The sequence below is a fragment of the Netta rufina genome (assembly GCF_964035555.1).
Source record: "Netta rufina genome assembly, chromosome: 11".
NCBI lineage: Eukaryota > Metazoa > Chordata > Aves > Anseriformes > Anatidae > Netta > Netta rufina.
This window is the reverse complement of record NC_140134.1, coordinates 15,859,799-15,881,070: the sequence shown is the minus strand read 5'-3', so window position 1 is coordinate 15,881,070 and position 21,272 is coordinate 15,859,799. Positions and strand designations below refer to the sequence as shown.

Below are 21,272 nucleotides of genomic sequence, written 5' to 3'. Positions count from 1 at the left end.
CCCCTCTAGATGATGTTCTCGGGGGGGTTCAACACATGTTTGCATCACACTGAGGTAACCTCAGTTAGGAGGGATGCGCCAGGTTACTCAGCCCAGATGGGGGCACTTTGGGGGCAAAAGTTTGCCAGGAGCAGGAGTTGAGCCATTGATCTAGTTTACTGGCAGAGGTGAATGAAAATTGATCATAGAAGATCCAAACAGTTGTATTTTGTTGCTTTTCTTATGGGATGATTTCTGCTGTGTTTTCTAAAAGGGCTTTGTTGTTGCCTTTTCTGTCTTCCAGCTGGTTTCAGAGCATCCTACACTTCTGGGTTTAGGTGGAATTGTCTCACCCTTCCCTTTGATTTTGTTTAACTTATTTGTTCTCAGTCCTGAGCGCTTCCCAAAGAAAGTGGGATATAATTGAAAAGTCAGCTTTTCTTTTAAAAGCCATTTGCATGAAAAACACACGGCGAGTTTGACCCATTATTCCCATTTCAGTGGTGGGGAAGCTCAAAGCCCAGGGATGCGAAGGGACTTGCCTCCTGCTGCAATTACAGCCTGATTCTGTGGCAAGCTGTAGCAGGTGTAAGAACAGGACCACCTCCATCTGAGAATTAAAAAAAATGAAGGTACCGATGAGCCTGGATTCCTCGAAGGAGGAGAAGGAAGGCACAGCTGTGATTTTGGGTCTGTCGTCCTGGTATGGAGCAACTCTGTTAGGAGCTGCTTGGAGCTTTCCAAAGGGGAAGGAAAAAAAAGATCTGTTTCAAAAGCATATTTCTCCTTTTGTGTCCTAACGTAATGCAATAAGCAATGACCCAACAAGAATTTGATTCATGTTATGAGCAGTGGAAACAAAACAAAACTTGTTACAGTGGCAGGTTACGCTTACTCATCTAATCCAGAGCCTAATCCAGCCTCTTTAAAAGAGCATCAGATCGCTGACTTCTACAACATCTCTGCAGGAGGAAATATACTGCAAAGAGGTTTCTTTACTTGCATGTGAATCTCTAAGCCATCCGATACATTGATTTTCTGTCCAATATGACTGCACTGCTTAGGTTTTACCTGCATGAAAAAGCAGCCAGAGATGGCAGCGGTAATCAGCGGTTAATTTGGCTTTTTTTTTTTTGTGCAGAACAAATGCAGCATTGCTAGTTGTTAGCATTTTCTCACTGAAAGCAGGAAGCTAAAGCAACGCTGGAGTGCTTCAGCTTCGCTATCTAACACATGCTTTATTTCCATAAGTATTTTTAGACTTCATGTGGGGGGAGGTCAGAGTGGGTGGTTAATGGGTTAGGTAATGCACTTCACAATTCCCAGTATGAACGAGGAGAGGAAAAAGTTTAGAAATCACATGCTTCACATACAAAAATAGAGCGTGCTTCTTCTTTTTATTATTATTATTTGGTAGAAATTTTAAAACCTGTTAGCCAGCAAAACAAGAATATTGCCCCTTCGTACTTCGGAGAAATGTGCCTGCAACTGGGAGAACTGGTGTCCCCTGGGGAAATCTGCCCCTTGCCAGCTAAAGCCCCATTTTTCATCTGAGTGCTTGCATTTTGCAAGGGCTGCCCCTTGGGGTCCTGCTGTACGGGATCCTCTGTGAGCACTTTCCCCAAACCAGGTTTCCAGACCCTTGAAGTGGCAAAGAAAGGTTAAAGCCATTGCTCCTTGTTGGAAGGTGGATATTATTTCTGAGCTAACAACGCAAATGATCTTAATTCCAGCTTAAAGCTTGTCAGCCTCATTGCCACTTGCAAATATTGCTAATGTCATCTGTAAGGACTCCTTTGGAGATAAATAACTCACCTTTACAGACACAAACTGACCCTCAGAGGGAAGAAAGGATTACTTCCACTTTCTCCTACTTTGCCTACACATAACCTGCGTGCCTTTATAGTTGTGGCTCTTGAAAATAAATACCTGAAATGGTGCTGTTGTCCTAGTACTGACAAGCAGGTGCCTTGCTGCTTTCTGGTTTGATTTTCAGACCCAGTAGCTGGATCTGGGCCTTTTTTACAGGTAGATGTGTTTATGCTGCCTTAAGGAGAAACGGACCGCACCGGCATCCCTTAGAGTTGCGTCGTGGTGGTTGAAAGCCCAGGACCAGGTCTGGTTTTCCCAACATATCAGTCATCTGACAAGGCAGACTGTACGCCTTCCCCCTTCAGTTTGAGAAAGGGAATGTGTTTTTTGAGTAAAGAGCAGCATCCATGCTCTTTGCATCACGTTACAGCTACCCAAAATGCTTTTTCAGAGACTCTCAGATCAAAATGAAGGCAAGGGTGACCTCTTTCATGAATGGACAAAAATGGAATGTTTTCATTTCCAATGGGATTTAAGCCAAGTAAATATTAGCCGATCCAAACTAGTTTTGAAATTAAATTATTCTTATTTGTTGGAGCATTCCAGGGAATGGCTTTGATCTGGCTGTACTTTCACCAAAGGGATATTGGCAGACTGACCTTCCAGTTCCAGCCGTTCAGGATGAAAGAAGGGTTATAATAACCACCTTGTGTGGCAGTGATACTGAACAGATGACTTTTTGGATAATATTAAATGAATAAAGGTAAACATACTTCAATTAAGATGTTTTTGGAGGCTGAACGCAATAGTGCTGTTGGAAGCTCTTCTATGCGGGTCGAAGGAATTTTGGCTGCGTTTGCAGCCGATTTTCTTGAACTCCAAAAAAATGTTTGAAAGAGAGAGGCTTGCTCTGTGCACTATTTCCTTTTCGAATAAATACGTTGTCTCGAAGTGACGTTTTAAAATTAAATGAAAGCTGGCAGCGAACGGCGAAGTTGTTAATAGCTGGGAAGGGAAACGTGCGTCGAGGGAGGGCTGCGTTAGCGCTTTGTTCCTCCTGCTCCCCGGTCACGTCGCGCACAGCGAGCTGAGCCACGCGTAGAGCAGCCGGGAGGTAGCTCCGAAGACACCTGGGAATAAACAAGCACACTGCCATTAGGTGGCACCTTATCCATCTTGCTGATGATATTTGGAGGCGATGTAACGTTTTAATTTAAAAATAATACTCATGCTCTGCTGTTGTAATAAGGATATTGGTTTTTTCCCATTGATCTTGGGCTGGGTTCTCCAGAAGAGCAGGAGGAGGGAGTGGGGTGTTGGTGACCGTCCCTCCGTAAAGTGCTGGGGAGACACAGCTGAAAAGCTGCCAGCTGGTGGGGCTTTGTGTCATCTTGGCTGGAAAGGACATGGTCTGTCCTCCTGCCCCAAAGCAGGGCCACCTCCACAGTGAGGTCCAACTGCTTGGCACCTGCATCTGTATGAGTGAGGAGTTCATCTGCCTTGTTAAGCCTCAGTTTAAACAGATCTTGGGTTTCTTACCTGCGTTTACACAGGCACCATGTTGCATTAACCTTTTTATTCTGCTTCTTTCATCAATAACAAAGCATACAAGTTATCATTGCAGTAATGCTGCAAATTAAATGAAATCAAGTGTTGTAGTGGCGAGTGCCTGGTTCACAAGTATAGGTAGGTGTCTTCTCACATGTTTGCTCTGCGGGTTTGCTTTTATGTCACGGGAATTGGACTGGCTGCTCTTGGATTCAGAGTTAAATAAAAATTCCCCTTAAGGGACCCTGCTTTAGACAATCAGCCCTGTTGATGAGTATCCGTAAATGTCACCTGCATTTTTAAGTCCATTTAAGTGCTTTGTATGTTCATGCCTTAAGGGAGGAACAGTTTGAATAAGGACGGATATAAAAGTCAAAGCACAAAGGCTTTGCAGGTTAAACCTTCAGCTTTTTTTTTTTTTTTTTGAACATCCGCACAGAACTGGATCCTTTTGCTTGCAGTGGGATATTTAGTTTTCAGCTCAGCGTGTGAACTGGTCATGCTTGAGTTTAAAGCTTGATTTATTTCTATTTGCACTTGTTTTTCTTTTAACACAATGTATGTAACACCGCATATATGCAGACTCTGGAAGTCTGCTCTGGTGTTATGATATGGCACCTTCCTAAAACCTCTGTTTCTAACTCTGCAGCCATGGAAATGCAAACTAGACTCCCTGCTCCATTTACCTTTTGGAAATCATGGTGTTGTTTCTTTTAAGACTGACCCATATATTTATTTAAGACCGGAGGCTGGTTGCACCTGCCCTGACAAACCTCATTTCTATCAAAAGCAGTATCCTGTGCAAAGCTGCTCCTGGCAAGAGGTACCAGGTGGGAGGAGGAGAACTGGGCACGAACTAGGAGAGGGGAAACTGCTGGGGCATGCCAGGAGCTGAAGGGAGGGAGACAACGGACAAGGCTTGAAACAGAGCGTGAGAAGCGATGCTGCCGTGGCATGGGTGCACGGGGGTCTTGGAAGCCTTGGGTTTTTCCTCAGTAATTCTATTTGACAAAGAAGGGATGAACTGAGTGATCTCAAGGAGAAGGTTTGAAACGAAGTGGCATGCGTGTTCTGTTGGCTATGCAAATTAGAATTACATAATCTGCAAAAATAATAACAGCAAAAATCCTTTCCAGATTTGCAGCTGTAACCATATGCTGAACAGCGTGGCGGCCGAGAGCTGGCTGACGCAGCTGGGGTGTAAAACTGGGGCATCCAACTGGTTTTGATCTTTGAGGGAAATGGGGCAGAAGGTCACTTCCCAGTCTGTTGCTGATGGTGTCTTGTAGTTTATACAACGCTTCTTTGGGCAGATAGAAGTTGGGTTGTCAGATCAAGTAAGCATGCTTCACGCTTGCAGTAACTGCAAGCCAGCCTCCTTCCCTGCTTTTCCTTCCCCAGGGAAAGCTTAGTTTGTTGGATATTGCTCCTTGGTTGTCCGTACAAGTGTAGGAATTGCAGGTGGATTTATTTTATCCTTTGCTAGGATAGCAGTGATGACGATGCGCGTCCTCTGTGTACATTGTTTTTGCTCACAGCAGCTCTTAGATGCTGAAATAAGTCTCCATGAAGTTAAGCAAGAATATTTATCTCATGTACAGGCCTAATAAAGTAATAATAAAAAAAAATATAAATAAATAATGCAGTAATGCTGCAGTAATGTTGCCCTTGCCAATTTGCAGAGATGGGCCAGTAACCACTGGGTGCAGCTTCGTTGCCTGGCTGTGACAATCTGCTGATGTCCTTTTGTCCATGTTGCTTCTCTTGGAGGTGGAGAAACCTCAGTGGACACAAAGCTTTTCTATCTTTGTGGTTATTGATGGAGGATGAGATGCATTCAGGGGTTGAGATGGTCACACTGGAGCTGTCAGCACAGTGGCTAGCTTGGCAGGGGAAAGAAATGAGGAAATTAATTTGTCAAATTATGTGAAGATTGGCAATTTTGGGCTGCTAGCCGTTTTGTTTTCTTAGCTAAGTATTTGTGGGGGGACGTGTATATATATATATATATATTTGTGAGTGTGTATCCATCCATGTTTGTGCTTTTAAAAGACCAAGTGTGGGGTGTGCGTCAGTCAGACTTCAGTGAAACGGCATGATTTCCCCATGTGAAGTTGCTATTTTGAACATACCCCGGAGATTTCTACGTATCTCTTCCCAGAGCCATGCTCAACATATTTTCTGGCTGGTTGGCTGCCTATAATGCTTGATAGTCTGGCTAAGAGGCGTGCTAAGGCTGACTTGCATATCTGCAAATTAGGATGGGCCCCAAGTCATGTGAAAGGAGTGCAGGAACAGAAAGCAGCAGCCTCGGGGGTAGAGAAGTTTTATTTCATGCAGTTCTTGCGAATGTAAACCTAATATATTTTTGTTCTTTTTCCTAGGGTGACTCAGTTATTACCGTGCAGCTGACTGAGGAAGATAAAGTTGAAGATGATGTAGTTTTCTACTTGGTCTTCACTGGGTCAACCGTCCAACACTGCACAAGCACAAGAAAGATTAATCCTGGGAGTCTGGAGACAATTTCTCCTGGTAAACAATTGTCTTATTTTGTGTACCAGTGTATCCATCCATGATACCTACTTAATTGAAGTGGATTTAAATGTAATTCTGTTTTGGTCATCATCTTCCTCGTTTGCACATTCATTGAGGATGTGTGCTTTGGATTACTGCTTTTGCCTTTTAAAAATCTCTTGCTTGACTTCACTGGAATTAATGACTCTGAGGTGGGAATTATTTAATGTGTAACTGTGGGGTTCTATTGTTGAAAATACAAAGTTATATTCACACATAGTAAAAACCAACAATTTAAAAATGTGAGCAAGATGCTGGAGGACGCATTTGCAAGGTTGGAGATGCTATTGTCCAAGTGGTGTGCAGCTCATTAAGAGATATCGGTGCTTAGGATCTGCTTAATTAACATGGTGATGTTCATTACTATAGGCCTGGTGAAACACGGCCCTTTTCCCTGAAACCCTGCCACGCAGTTCATTCAAACACAGCGCTTCTGAAACTCTTGGGCAGGCAATCAAACACACACCCGGTGCTTGGTGCCATCCCTCCAGCGCCAGGGGCTCAGACAGAGTGGTTTGTCACATTAAAGCCCACCACTCTTTTGCAGTTCAAGCAAAACAAAGCAAATCAGCACAGCGTTTCCCTTCGGTGACTTCAGGACCGTGGGAATGGGCATGTTCCAGGCTGCGGTCCCTGCCATTAACCTTTCCTTCTGACTTGTTGCTATGCAGCACATTGATCCGAGTGTGAGAAAAGCGTCTGACATTTCCACTACATGCAGCATAGCTGATGTGTTTGAGTGTATCACTTGGTTTTGTGATTTATTTATCTAGTGACTAGTTTTAGGAGATGTGCATGAAGCACAATTCGGGCTCAGGGCTTTGCTAACGAAATAGGACGTTTCCTGCTGGCGATTAGCAGCTAGGAGTTGGCCACCCCTTGCTCATTTCCGGCCCTTTCTGTGCTCTCGGGGTCGTTATTATTGCCTGGGAAGAGAAGCCTCTTTACAGTTCTGGTTCCTGGAAGCTGGTGCAATGGGTTAGGTCACCGCCTGTTTGCTCCCAGCGTCTCGCAGCCCGTGTGTGCGCGGGGCGCTCTGGGGCTGCGGCAGCGCTGCTGGCGGTGACCTCATCTCCCTGCGGGGACCCAAACAGCCGAATTGCCAAGAAAGGAACTGAAAAGATGCTGTGTTCGTCCTCGGCCGCCGAAGGAACCAGAATACTTCATGGGATTTCCGGGCAGCAGTAATGCTTTCCTACAGCTCTTGCCCGGGCATCCTCTGTGCCACGGCTTGGCTGGTGGCCGTGCCTCATCCCCTGCCACTGCTTCTTCCCATGTCCTGCTGGCCCCAAACCTAAGGGAGCTGCTAGGGCGGGTTCCTGAGGCTCTTTTTGTCACCATTAGTCTGAATAGGTGGGAAATCTGACTGCGCTTCTGATTCAGAGGGAAGGGAGGTAATTGCTCTCAATTGTTCCTTGCTTTATAGCGTTTTTTTTTGTTGTTTTTTTTTTTTTTTTTTCCCCTGGTTTCAATAGAGTTGTGATTTTGTTGCGTGGGATGCTCCACGAGGATGGTCGCTGTCCTAAAATGTGGTTTAGATCAGGCAAATACTGCGCAGGGACCTCAAGGAAAGGCAGTCGTGTGCCTGCTAGCCAGAGCGAGGGAAGAGCTGACATCCTAGATGTAAACCTACCATGGCATAGCACCTTCTGCTGTGCTCATACCTCATTTTGGAGAAACTACCTGAGTTTAAAAAAAAAATAAAAAAAAATACTTCAGTGGTGAAGAAGATGCTGGGGAGAAACAAACTGGGAGGAAAGAATCATTTTATCACGCTGACACAGATGTGTTTGTCCAGTGTTACTTCAGCACCGACTACTCTGATTTTAATACAGCCATGACTTATTTCAGCCCAGCTCTTCCTCCTCCTCCTTCCTGCACCCTGCAGTGGGTCTGTAATCGCATGTTTACATCGTAAATTCAGCCAGTTGCCTTGGAGATGGCTGTGGTGACTCACGGCTGGCGTTGTTTGACCTCCCTGCAGGATTAGCCATCAGCAAGAGGCGGTGTGTGGGAGCCCAGCCCTTGTTTAACACCCGAGCCTGGGCAGTCAGCAAGTGCTGTGCCAGTAAACTCTGTAGGCAGATTTTAACCAAAACCTTGTCCTTCTCCCAGCCTGGAGCTGCTTGCCTTTACCTCTGCGCCGCAACAGGACCCGCGCATCCCTAGGATGCTGCAGCTGCTGGAGGGGCGAGCAGGGCTCTGGAGGATGAAAGGAGGGCTGAGTTGTAAGAATGGAGCCAAGCCCCTCCACCAGCCCACCTCAAACCTCCTCTGCATCCCTTCTGGCCTCGCAGCTCTTCTCTCATCCTCTTCCCAAGGCCTCACAGCTCCGTACAGTCCCCAAGGGCTTCAGACAAAATCCTCCAGGGAGCAGGGGTTACAGGGGAGCTGGTGTTCTGCTAAACCTAATGTAAAGACAAAAGACTGATTAATTTTTTTTTTGTTCTTGACTTTGTCAGGAGTTTTGGTGAAGTATGGGGGTGTCAGAAACAGAAAGGGAAATGATTTGATTACATCTGGTGCCAAAATTAAGTAGAATGTTTTAGCAAAGCTTTCAAAGGGAAATCACATTTAAAAAAGAAACCTCGACAACTCAAGGTGGTTTTAGATGAGAAATTAAGGAAAATGAAATGGAAATATAAACTGTCAGAATACGTCCTAGATTTTTGCATGTGAAAATTCTCCATTTCCTGAAAGGCTTACCTAAAGAAAAGCATACAACAGCAGTCAAATGACTGCAGCATTTTATATAATTACTGGAGCAACCTGCCTCTGCCTTATCCTGTCTTTAGCATCAGCTTTAAACTTCGGATAGATAAAGTGAACAGTGCTGCGCAAGTATAAGCTTTTTATTTCACAATAAAAGAAAGGATATCAGATTGTAAATGTATGGGAGCAACTTCTCCTCAGAGAAAATGTTCAATTAAGACATTAGATTTTGCACTCTGTTTGCTAATTAGCTTGTATCCTCTGTCAGCGTGCGGCTCCCTGGCTGATGGTGTGCCCCTGGCAGTGCTGCTCGTGGGATGGTGCTGTGGAGCCTCCCACGATCAGTGCCTTAATAATTAATGAGTTGCACAAGTTAATAAGGAGAGAGAATGGGCTTTTGTTTGCCCATGGCTTATGTTAAGAATTTCTGGGGTGGCTGTGCCCCCTCTCTGCAGCACTCGCTAGAGCATCTCTCGAACATTGTGTTCAGTTTGGGGTGCATTTCCCCACGCAGGGAAGATGATTAAAAATTGTGCTGTTATTTTACAGGAGTGTAAGTTTACCACATGCAGCTGTCAATCTGCAAGTATTGAGCTTGAAGTGAAGGCACCTTGAATTCTGACAGCCAGGTGCATGTGTGTAGGAGAGTCTTTTGGACAGGAAAAGACTATAAAAGTGACATAAAAGTAAGGAAAAAACGCTCGCTACGGATGCAGTAAGATTGTGACTCATACTATAGGAAAAAGAGAGGCAAGGATTGGACCCAAGAGGCTTCAGGGGTGTCGGTTGTGTCCTGGTTTGCTGCCTTGTTTGTATCATCAACAGAATTTAGCAACTCCTAGTAGGGACATCGAGAGGAGCCCAGCATAGTCGTTAATTCTTTATAGATAATTAAGTGCGTATCGTTTCAGCCTCGGTGCCTTGAGAAAGGCACCTGAATATGTAGCTAAATGTAGATTCAGAAATCACTCAAGGGATGGAATAATACCCGTGGTTTTGCACTTGCTCTGACGGATGGGCTGGGTGGTTACAGGTGGTTCTCCTGCCCCACTAATGGCTGTGTCAGGAATTTAGGAGAAATAGTTTCCCCTTGTAAGAGACAGGTTCTCAGCTGATCTGATCGTTCATAACTAAAACATCAGAACAATCTACTGAGTGGCAAGAACCGGGCAGTGAATTTTTTGTGTGCTTCCAATTGCTCTTTTGCCAGACTAAGAACAAATCAGGTTGTATCCTATAACTAAACTTCTGTTTGCCTTAGTGAAAAGGTACCAAAACCTGATTTTACTATTGCTTTACAGTGACTATTAAGATGCTTCAATTTCCAAATGATCTGGTTCAAATTTTCCATAATTTAAGAAGATTTCCTCTCTACCAGAGCTACTTAGGAGTTGTGCAGAACTATTTCAAGCACTTTCATTGGGCTCTTCCCCTGTTAAGGTCCATCCGCGTGGCAGGTGGAAATGCGGTGGCACTGAACCTTTCTCTCCTTTGAATATCATTAATTACCAAAGCACGGCCACTGCATTTTGGGAATTAAGAAAATACCAAAGTGTAAGCAGGGAAGGACACAGAGAAGTGATAGCACCTCTGCTGCTGTGGCTAAACTGATGTTGCTGCTGACATGATGCAGTCCTTGTTACTGTAGTGACTAAGCCTGCTGTAATCACTAATACAGTTTTCTTTCCAGCATCTCTGTAGGGTAGGGAGGGTAGTGGAGACACTGAATGGCCAAGCAAATGGCACATGGTGCTACAGAAAGTCTGTCAAAGCAAGGAAGTGAAACTTGATTGCAAGGCAGCAGCCTCATCTCCTGCCTCTGCTTCTGGAGCAGTTTTCTGCCCCCCTGGAAAACAAAAATAAATGAAGCCTCAAAGCATGGTCCGGCAAACAAAAGCAGAGAAAAAGCACGACCTCATCCCCATTTTCTTGAGTCAAAAGCCCCAGCTGCAGTGTGCAGCAGGGGCAGCTCAGGACCAGCAAGCCGTTGGGCAGATTTAGGGAGAGCTTCCCCAGACATGTTTGGAGGAGCTCACAGAAAGAAGCCCGTGGTGCTGCGAGCTGGCGTGCTGCAACTGTGGCTGCATCATCTGGCATGGGTTTGGCTTTGTGCTAGAAATGTGGTAGCTGGGAAGCACCAGGGAGCCCAGTGGAGCAAAATAGGGAGAGACAGGTACTGTAGGTGCTGTAAATGCAATGCTGCAGCAGCTCGTAATCAGACCAGGGACATGAAGGAACAGCACGTCTGTAAGCCAAGTCACCGAAACAACAGCTAAGGTGATCCTGCGTGGTGTGATGCTGTCCTGATGCATTATATGGCCACGAGCCTTCTCAGTGTAGCACCTTCACCACTTTTTCTGGTCATCTGACCTCAAAAGTTAGGGGATCCTTGCCTGGATTTCAAAGGGAAGGAGAAGCACCATCAGAGGCACAAGGTTTCCTGCAAGAGTGCCCGGCTGCCAGCCGTTTCCCCAGAGCCATAACCCTCCTGTGAGCTCCAGTTGGCCCAGTCCCAGGCAGCTTTCTGTCCAGGGTGCAGCTCGGGTGGAGAAGCAGGTTCTGATTTTTATTTATTTATTTATTTTTGTGGTTCTGAATTTGTATAGCTCTTTGTTTTTTTTTTTCCTTCCTTCCTTTCTGCTAGTTGAAAGGGTAAACTGAAATTAATTTCAATTAGTTTGGAAATATTTTCATTTCAAACTTCTATTTTACTGTGAAATCCTTTACATATGTTCATGCTTTATTCTCTCCTACCACAGACTCTGTTTTCCCTGAGGAAACGACTTTTCATAGAAAAAGCTATATTTCATGAATTACAATCTTTGTATTGGTAGACCAAAAGGGTAAACAACTTGCATAACAAATGACCACTTGGCAGTACCAGTTGTGGATTTTAAAATACTCTTAATTATGAAACAAAAAAATAACTAAAATAGAATAAAACAGTGTAGCCAAGAAGACTTTTAGCAGTCCGTTCTCTTTGGTGTACTTAATTGCTCTAGGCAGCGCAATTAAAAGGAAATGATGCCAGTTCGAGATGACATCAGTCACAGGAAAAAGTGATTGAATCTGCATTGAAATTATTTATGAGGTAATGTGTGGGGTCTTACACTTCTTCAGATTTTTAAGAACCTCTGCAGCATAAAGGACCTTAAAAAATCTTTCTACGCTCTCCATATGAGTAGCACAGGGTTTAAAATGGAAAAAAAAAAAAAAAAAAAGGCTCCTGTCTGTCACTGGTACAGTGCCTATGTATTTCATAAGGTCTTTTGTGATGCAAGGGGGAATACAGTAACTGTAAATCCCCTACACACTTCAAATACAGGCTCTAGTTTTCAGAACTAGAGTTTGGGATTTCTGAAGGAGAAAAGAGCTCTTTCTCAGATGGCCACAGGAGAGAGATCCCTTGACTTGCCTGTCTACAAGCCACCAGATGGCAACATCTGGTGGATGCAAACACAAGCTGTTCCAGGGGATTGCTGCCTGTCTTCCCTGTCCTACTTTTAAACCTCCTTGTGAGATGTCTTCAGGCTCAGCCCCACCACGGTGGCTCCGAGGATGCAATTAGCCCAGTGGTCCTTAGTCACCTACCAGGCAAACCTAAACACATGCTTCCAGCAGGGCTTTAAATAGCCGCCCAGGCTGGGGGCCCATTGTCTGCTATCTCAAACGTGAAGTCTGAAAATAGGGGGTTTGGACAGGATTTCCACTTTCAGGGCAGTGGGAAATGAAATCATGTTTTAGTAAGAGCTCTGTTTAGCAGCGACAATGTTTTGTCTCCATGTGTGCCTCGTTTAGTGGTGAGAAGCCTGCTAAGGGTCCTGCTGCCACCCTTTTAACCACACCCCAGGTCGATGACATGGTGTCCTTTGGCCGGCCAGGTCTGTGGCCATACATTAACCTGTCTGCCTAGCCCTCACAGCTCCGAACCTCCACCTTTTATCCTCCTCGTTGTTTTGCAACGTTATTGCGTGGAGGAGGCAGCGCTATCGGACCCATGCATCTCATCTGAGCAGGGATGAGCACAGAGAGGCCAGAACCCCGCGTTCCTCACTTTTTGTTGTTGTGCATTGCCCAAAGCAAGTTTCACCGAGTGGCCCGGGAAGGAATTCCGTAATTGAAGAGCTGTTGTCTTGCTTTAAACAATTTTTAAAGTATGGGTTTATGTGAAGATGAGGAATTCACTTTATCATGACAGAAGCAACCGCAGCGCCCATTGCTGCATAGACTGGAAAGTTTTAAAATTTCTGTATTTTTCCTGCAGTTTGTTGGCATGGTAGTAGCCAAGTGCTTCTAAATTTGGAGCAACAATCTGAGGAGAAGGAGAAATGGGGTAAAATGCAATAGAGGAAGAATTAGGGGGTGGGTGATTTGACTTTTGTCACGGTTAGGCTAGCACAGAAATGATGTAACTTTATACTGTGGCAAAAACTGTACGAAGAAGAGAACAGCATGTAGCCTGAGACATCAGCGTGGTAAAAACTCGGCCGTGTTTGTTGGAGGAGGTAAAATTCAAGATGGAGTATTGCTGGACGATAGCAATGTGGCCGTGATCAGGATTTAACCATTTGCTTTTGCTCTTTTGGCCGGGGGTCCGGGTTTCTGGAGGCGACCGAAGGCAGTCAGCGTTGTGCAGCGTTGCAAACCCAGTTGCGCTCGAAAGCTCTGAGATGTCTCTTGCAATTTGCGGGTGCACCCACGTGCGTGATTTATTCAGCCCCCTGCGTTTTTCAGCCTTCTAAAAGGCAAAGCTTTGCAGACAGCCTATAAATAGGCTCGTCATTCACCCTGACGCACCCGGGTTTTTCACCTCTGTGGTGAGTCAGAAGGGTTTTGTTCCTCTCCTGGAGGGGAGCGCAGCGGCGGGTAGCCGGCACCCTGGTGCTTGTGGCACCCCGTGCTAGGAGAAAACCCCGCTGTCTGCCTGCTGGAGCAGAAAGGAGACAATTCAGAGCAATAGCCTCCGTTCCAGCACTGCCCTGAGCTCCTGCTGATCTTGGGCAAGTTACTTAACCTCGTAAAAACAGCTTTGGGCTTGTTGTGCAGATGATAACCACTTATCTCCTGAGAGTGCCAGAAAGCTGAGCTCACTTCTCCTAACGCTGCTCAACGTGCTCTGGGAAAGGGGCTGTTGAAGTTCAGCTGCTGGTCCAGGCGCAGGAAGCAGGGCTTTGATGTGGACTAAGCCCGGCCCCACCAGCGGGTCATGCAGAAGGTCGTGTGTGCGCGCTCGGCTCTTCGGGCCCTTTGCTTACGACGTCCATGTAGCTGTTTCAAAGCAGGGGGCAGAGACCTCTTGAGCAATCGTATTTAATTGCTCCTCGTTCGTTTGAACTGCTTGCCAAAGTCAGAACCTGTCCCAGACTCTTCCCCCCCTGAGCCTGACATCTCCTCGGATGTGGGGAAGGAGAACATCAAAGCAGTGTGAGGGGTTGCCCTTCAGAAGAGCATTCCCCAGGGCTTGGCAGGATGCTTGTTTGATCCCATCAGATGGACACAGATTGTCGGCTCTGTCACCTCGTTTTCAGGGCCGCATTAGGTGCTGGTGGGAGTTAGGAGAGGTTGTCACCTCCGCTTGTGTCGTGTTGAATGCTCCTGCATTTATTTTGCAGGAGCCTAAATTGCATTTCCTTATATTTGCTGCCAGCCTGGCACTTCACCTGTGCCCGTTTAAGGAGACCACGTTTCTTGACTGAGGTTTCTCCAGTTGTTGTCATGACTGAGCTCTTGCTGCCCCACAGAAGGGTTGTTTGGCTTCATCACAAGGAAGCAACCATCCTGACGAGTTTCTCCATCACTGCTAGCTGGCCGTGTTTGCCTCCAGCTTCAGTCCTGAAGGACAACCGGCTTCCTGGCAGAGTGGCTGTGTTCTAGGGTGTTGTGCAGATGGGATTCTTAGGGGAATAGAGAAAAATAGTTTAAAAATTAAAAATAAATATCAAAGGTTTAGTTTTTCTCATGCTATTAGGCAATCTTTTATTAGGATTTTTTTTTAACTTTGCATTCTAGAGAAGTTGCACTGCTTTGCATGAGGGAGAGCCAAGTTCACAGCCCTTGAGTCAGCTTTCGTAGGATAGCACGGTGCTGTTCATGCTGCCTACAACTTGGGATTTTGTGGAGGTTTTAAAAAGTGCTAGTAAGTCGTACTATCTCCTTATTGTGATACTCAAAGGAAGATGAGCAAAGGGATGTCAAGTTCTGAACTGCATTAAAGGGAAGTTCCCCCCAAATTACACCTTCTGCCTTGAGTATTCAAGGTTTCTGCTGTGAGGACGGATGGAGTTTGTTCATGGACCTCCTCTGGGCCACCGAGGTCTCTGCCACTGCCTGCCCTGTCAGCTGGTGACGGACTGAGCTCTGAACACATGTCCATATTTCCAAGTCCTCGCTGCTTTAGGATGCAAGGAGTAACCGCATCCCGTGCTTTTCTCCAAGTGAGGCTTAACCACAGCTTCCAAAGAACAGGAAAAAAGGACTTCTCACCCTTACTCTTAGTTGTAGCATCAGTGCTAGTTTGTCTGTTCCTTCAGCTTTCACATCATTTGTCTCTGAAACATTTCCAGCTGCACTTGCTCTCCTTAGGAAGCCACACAGCCTTGTCTCAGACAATTTTGGTGCTGCCCACAGTGTCCTAATAGCAGTTTTGACCTTTCAGTTAACTTCAGAATCGCCTCTTTCAGCAGCCAAACCTGTACAGATGCTCTGTTCGAGAGCCTCAGAACAGATTTGGGAGGTTGGCTGAATGGCTGCAGAGATTAGGGACATATTTCCCTTTTGTCAGTGAAATCAACGGCAAAGGGCCCTGACACAAGAAGGAAACTTTCCCACTGACCACAAATAGGGGCTTAAATAGAATTTTCAAGCCTTTAAAAATAAATCGTCATTTTGTATTTAATTAAGTCGGGTTTCATGAATGTAGTAGGATGCTGAGGTCATGGGCAAAAAGAAGCTGTTCCAGTAATTAGCACCGGGTCCATGCTGTTCTGGCAAAAACAGCGCTGATGTCAGGCTGACACTGGAACAAGGAGCTGTGCCGCACGGTGGGCTTGAAACATGAACCTTACTATTGAAGGGGCACATCTGACAGTTGCCAGTGCTGGCTGTGTTGGGCACATAGTATATTTTTCCTTTTAAAATTGCCAAATATCTTTTTTCCTCCTCTAAACTTTATTTTTTAAGCTTCTGGGTCAGTTAAAACTGTTGCCACTCCAAGGCATCCTTTCTCTGGCTTCCCCTGCCCTAATTAAATAAAGCTACCGAGCTTCTACCCGTCTCTTGTTTGGCAAATATGGCAAGTGGCCATTTCCAGGTTTTTATTTAGCAGAAGCAGCTTAGTTTACTTCTGTCTTTTAGGCTGTGCCCTCCTAGTGATTACTGCTTTGTAGGTCTGTGTGTTAGGTGGCATCGCAGTGGTTGTCGTCCGAGCCAAGTGCTGGGACAGCTTTTGGAGCAGGCAATTTCACGGCACCCGGGTTCTAGTTTCTGGTGAGTTCTTGAGTCCTACGGAGCTGGAAAAGAACGTGTCTGACCATATAATCTAGCTGGTTGGACCATTAATTTCATTGGTGCATTGGCAAAATCTTTACTTGAATTACCTAGTGCTCTTGAATTTGCTTGTAGCTGATCAAAAATAGTCTGGGCAGATCAGAGCTGCTTTAGATATTTATGGATTTAGATTGCAACAAATAAAAAGAGAGGAATTACACATTCCTTTTAAGATCTACAAGAAATACTTGTCTCTGCAAATATATGTAAACTCCCAAGAAGGTATTTAATATAGAGTTGTGACCCTCAGTAACTCATGCTTATCTGATTTAATGTAAAGAGCATGTGTGATTCTCTCTCCTATACCATTTCCCTTGGTTTTATTTTGCAGGCCATGACTGCTGTGAGACGGTGAAGGTGGTACTTTGTGCCTCCAAAGAAGGCCATCCCATTCTGGTCGTGGCAGAAGAGAGTTTCCAGTTCATCCAGGATGAAGCCTACGACGCAGCCCAGTTTCTGGCCACCTGCGCAGGGAACCAGCAGGCACTCATCTTCACCCGCTTCTTGGACCGGTCAAGACCACCTGCTGCCGACGTGGACTTTTTGGATGAGAAAGTGGCTTTGGCATTTCGACACCTGAAGCTGCCGGCAGAATGGAACGTGCTGGGAGCAGACCAGTCCCTGAACGGTGAGGAGCATGGGGGCACGCGTGAGATGGGGCTGGGAAGAGAGGTAAAAAGTCATCTGCTTTGGGAGCCATCCACGTGGCTTTCAAAATATGCATTGGTATTCGTTCGCAGAGGTGGGACATGATGTACCCCGTGTCCTACTGCATCTTCTGTGTCCTGTGCTTTGCACTTCAGACACCCCAAAATGCAGAAGGCACCGATGTTTCCTCTGTGTCTTCTGCTGTAAAATAGGGCACGCTGTGGTAAGAGGTCAGTGTTGTAACACCCACCCAGGTGGGGATCCCTTTGTGTCTTTGCAGTGCTGTGCGTGCATCAGCATCGTGCTTCTCAGATTTCCTGAAATAAATGGGTCTGTGTAGGAACCGTAACGTCCTGGGGAATATTAGCCTTGTGTCACAGCCTCGGCACGTTGATGGATGGTGGTTTTACAGCACAGGTGCAGAGGGATGCGATATGTGCAAAACGCATCTTATGTCTCTTGGAGGAGCTGGCTGCCTGCCTGTGGGCAGCACAGTTGGTGTGCGAGCACCCCGAGGCTTTGTCCAGCATCCCTGGTTGTACGGCCGTCTGAGTGAACACAGATGTTCCCCAAAGTGAGCCTGGATAATTTTGTGAATAAAAGAGAGTAGAAGTGGGAAAGCCCGACTTATATTAGCCCTCAACCACAGCAGTGAGGGCTACTGAGCTTATAAATAAAGGTCAGTGCTGGCCCAAAGTCTGTGATAAATGCAAAATAGAAGAGTGGGAGCATTTGAGGTGCTGTAGCATGTCCATAGCCTTGGAGATCTGTTGGTTTTATCACAGAGGAGCTTTAAGGAAGCATGGTGGGGCACTGTGGAGCTGGTTCTAGTGCGTACAAATTATTGCTGTGAATTTTGGGAGTATTTTGGCAAATAGTTTAACGTGGCTGTGGGGCACCCACTGTCTCTTATAGGATACACCAGCACGAACACTGGAAGAGGAGTGGGACGTGGTTTGTTCAGCGCAGAGGCTGCAGTTCTGCTTGCTCTGACGGGGTTTTCTGCAGGAGTTTTTTTTTCTGCTTTCTTTTTCTCTGATTGTTTTTGTAAACATGAATGCATGGGCAGGCAGCTGAAGCAGTGTTAGCAGACATTCAAAGATGTGATCATATTTAGTGGTTTCTGGATAGAAATTCTGACGCTGTTGTCTGTTTACCAGCAGATAAACACTTGGTAGTTTTTTCCTGATGTTTCTTTTTGCATTTTAAAAAGTTGTGATAACACAGGCATTTCTATTTTGTTTAAGTGATGAAAACACAGTCAAAGACTGACAAAGCGCTGTTAATTAATGAACATTTCCATTGAAGCTCTTAAGTGTTGCTGACTTTGCAGGAAGGCCGAGATCTACTTTTTCTTTTTGACTTTGGTTACTCTTAGGAAAATCAGTACTTAGGGAAATCAGGCCGTAGGGTTTCCACTGATTTGCTCAGCATACACTTACGTGCCTGAAAGGCAGGATGGTGTGGGGCTGTGAATGCTAATGGACCCGAGCAGCATCTGTTACATCTTACAGTGAGGAGGGGGAGCTGAGCGTTTTGGCATCGTGTGCGAGGTTTCTGGAGGCATGCGTTCGTGTAAGGGAACAGACACCATGGCAGGAAATGCAACTTTCATCTGAGAGCTGCTGCTCTGAACTGTTCCTGTGCAGGGACTCCTTTCACAAGTAACCGTGTAAGGGCAGCTTGCTTATGACTTGCTCTGGTTTTCATCTCCTGACCAGCTTTTTGTCCGGAGGCAGATTTATCTGGTGGTTCGTTTTCAGTGAGCTAATTATGCACGGGGAACTTGGGGGAATTCTTGTGATTGTGACGGGAAGGATTTGTATGTATAATCATCCTTTTGGTCACGTAACCCTAATTTGGTGGAACAAGGTGGAAGTGATGTCTCTGGTTCATGATGGAGGACTGCTTTAGGAAAAGCTGCTCTGTGGTAAAACACAACGCCCCTCTCTGGTGGTGCTTGTGGGTTAATTTGGGGTTTGGAGAGTAAAAGCATAGCACAGATTGAAACTGTGGGAGCACGAGAACAATTCTGCGTGCTCTGGCCTGTGCTCATGCAGCGGGCCAGCCCGTCCTGCATTGCATCACTACCTACAACAGTTCCCCCGATTCATATTTCCCATTTTGCTAAATGTCACCGCCAGATACTTCAAGTAAACTTCTCGAAGGAGAAAATACTATAGAAATGAGAACAAAAGAGAATGTCAGATCCCTTCGTGAAAGATTTTCACGCTGCCTCTCAGCTGGCATGTCTCTATGGGCTCTTGTGGGATGCAAACAAAACACTGCTGTTCAGCAAAACCTCTGAAAGCAGGAGCGAGCGGCGAGCCTCAGCCAGCTCTCTGGGCATGGCAGCGTGGTGGGAAGCACTGTTCGGACGTGGCAATTGCTATAAAACACGTCTAAAAGGGCATGTTTTGAAGGGCTGAAGTCTAGAGACAGGTAGGAGGTTGTGGCCTTTCTGCAGGACGAACTTGGGTACATGCTGTGGGGTTGAGCACGGCTCGGTGCTGGTTTTTGGGGAGGGGTTGGCTCCAGGCAGGGGCTTCCTTCACCCACTCCAAAGTCTTTCAGCAGAGGACAGTGAGTTGTCACACCCCAAAGGGCAGAGAGGATGCTAGAAGTAACACTTAATAAGGAAAAGTGCAGGATTGCTCTGCAGCAGAGCTATGCAAGAATCGTGTGCTTGCTTATGTTTTGGTTGCCAGACCAAGGCCTTCATTCTTTAAGGGTTTGCCATTGCTCAAGATTAAAGGCATGGTGCGTTCTTATAGCCAAATTGCTAAGAACACATTGTTTCAGCTGCGGGTTAAAAATACCTCTAAAATTATTTAAAACTGCTAGAGGACATTTGCAAGCATTCCAGTGGAACACCTTTCTTTTTTTTTTTTTTTTTTTTTTTTGTCCATAACCTACTTAATTAGCTGTTTCCATTCAACAAGAGAACTTTGTTTGGTCTCTGTAATCCCAGTAGTCTTTCACACTAGATTTTCTTTACATTTATTTCTTGTCATCTCTTTAGACATCATTTTCATTAAAATAAATTGAAAATAAAATCAATGTTTCTTCCTGTGTTGCCATCAGAGCATTGTCAGAAACCCAATATGTTCGTTCGCAGTATTCTCACTTGCTTTATTTTCACTGGTCTGGAAGAGCACAAGTTTTTGTTGCTTAAAAGGAAACTGTCCCCAACTTAAATGCATTGAGCAGTGTTGATTGATCTAAGCAGTAATTTAATTGAATTTGATTAACATTGCTCAAAAACAGGATTTATTAATTAGTATTGCTCTGGTACAATGTAAAAGGCAAAAATAATCTGTTACCACATTCCCTTGTTCATCACCTATAATTCATTGAAGTGGATTCATTTGGACCTCTGTAAGCTCTGAATGAACCCTTTGTGCCAAATTTAGCCCCAGACTGTTTTTGTAGGACTTGGACTTTGATGACAAGCTTTTTGTTCAGCGTGGAGCAATACCCAGCCTGGTCCTACCAGCGACCGACAGCGATGCTGGTGTGGTGGAGGGCAGTGGTTGGACCTCGTGAATCCCTGATGGAAAAGCGAGTTCAGAAAACAGAATCCTTTTGCTGAAAGTGTTTATCAGTGGTCTCACCTTACAGCTTTCCTTGTCTGCTTTTCTCTGGGAAGATGATGCTCTTACCCAAATTTCTCGTTTCTAATTCTTTGCCTTCTGATTTGACCATGATTTAACTTGAATAACGTTTTCCACTAACAATTTTCTTATGGAGAATTTCCTCATTAAAACACATGGCTATGTATAAAGCCTATTCTCAGGCTTTCCTCGTGTCAGCTGCTCTTGCCGGGTGTAGCTGGGTTTCGGGGCATTTTGTTCAACGCTCTGTTCCTGAGTGGAAGGAGCTGACTGGAAAGCAGAGGAGGGAGCTGTGGGGTTTTGGTCCTTTTCCAGTAGCAGTGCTTGTTTACCATGTTTTTGCTGTCTGGTTTGGTTTTAGGATGTTGTACATCTGACTTCTAAATTGCCTTCCTAATCTCCACTTCTTTCTTTCCTCATTCTCCACAACCCCACCTGCAGTGTGGGATACTCAGGGTGCAGCCCCCTACTTGCTACTTGTAGAAGACCTCAGAGAAGCCTTCAATCCTTAGTTTAGAGGAAAAGACCCCAGGAAGACTTGCAGTAATTCTGCATTATGTCTGTTTATCCACAGATACAAAATATTTTACAGAGAATGCTAAGCTGTTGTTGAGCTAGTAGTGGGAATTTGGGAGAGGAAAGTACAGGTCCTGTACTGAACCAGGGGTGGGAGCACCTGAGTTCCCTGATGCCATCAGGGAGCAGGCAGAAGACTCATGACCATTTGGTTGGATGGTCTGGACAGTGAAAGAAAGCCTGGCATGTGTTAAGACCGCACAGGATGGAAGAAGCAGTGCCGTAGAATCACCTAGGTTGGAGCAGACCTTCAGGATCATCGAG

The 21,272-nt window shown here is 45.5% G+C and overlaps 1 protein-coding gene across 1 annotated transcript in view; it reads left to right on the top strand.

The window, feature by feature from the left end:
- Nucleotides 1-21,272, top strand: part of AKAP13 (A-kinase anchoring protein 13) — a gene marked incomplete at its 5' end in the record, with an annotated part of 151,774 nt that overhangs the window by 10,918 nt on the left and 119,584 nt on the right. The window contains 2 exons of the mRNA XM_084293544.1: nucleotides 5,724-5,871; nucleotides 16,502-16,798. Of these exons, the coding sequence (XP_084149670.1) occupies nucleotides 5,724-5,871; nucleotides 16,502-16,798 (445 nt within the window). The remainder of the gene's footprint in view (nucleotides 1-5,723; nucleotides 5,872-16,501; nucleotides 16,799-21,272) is intronic.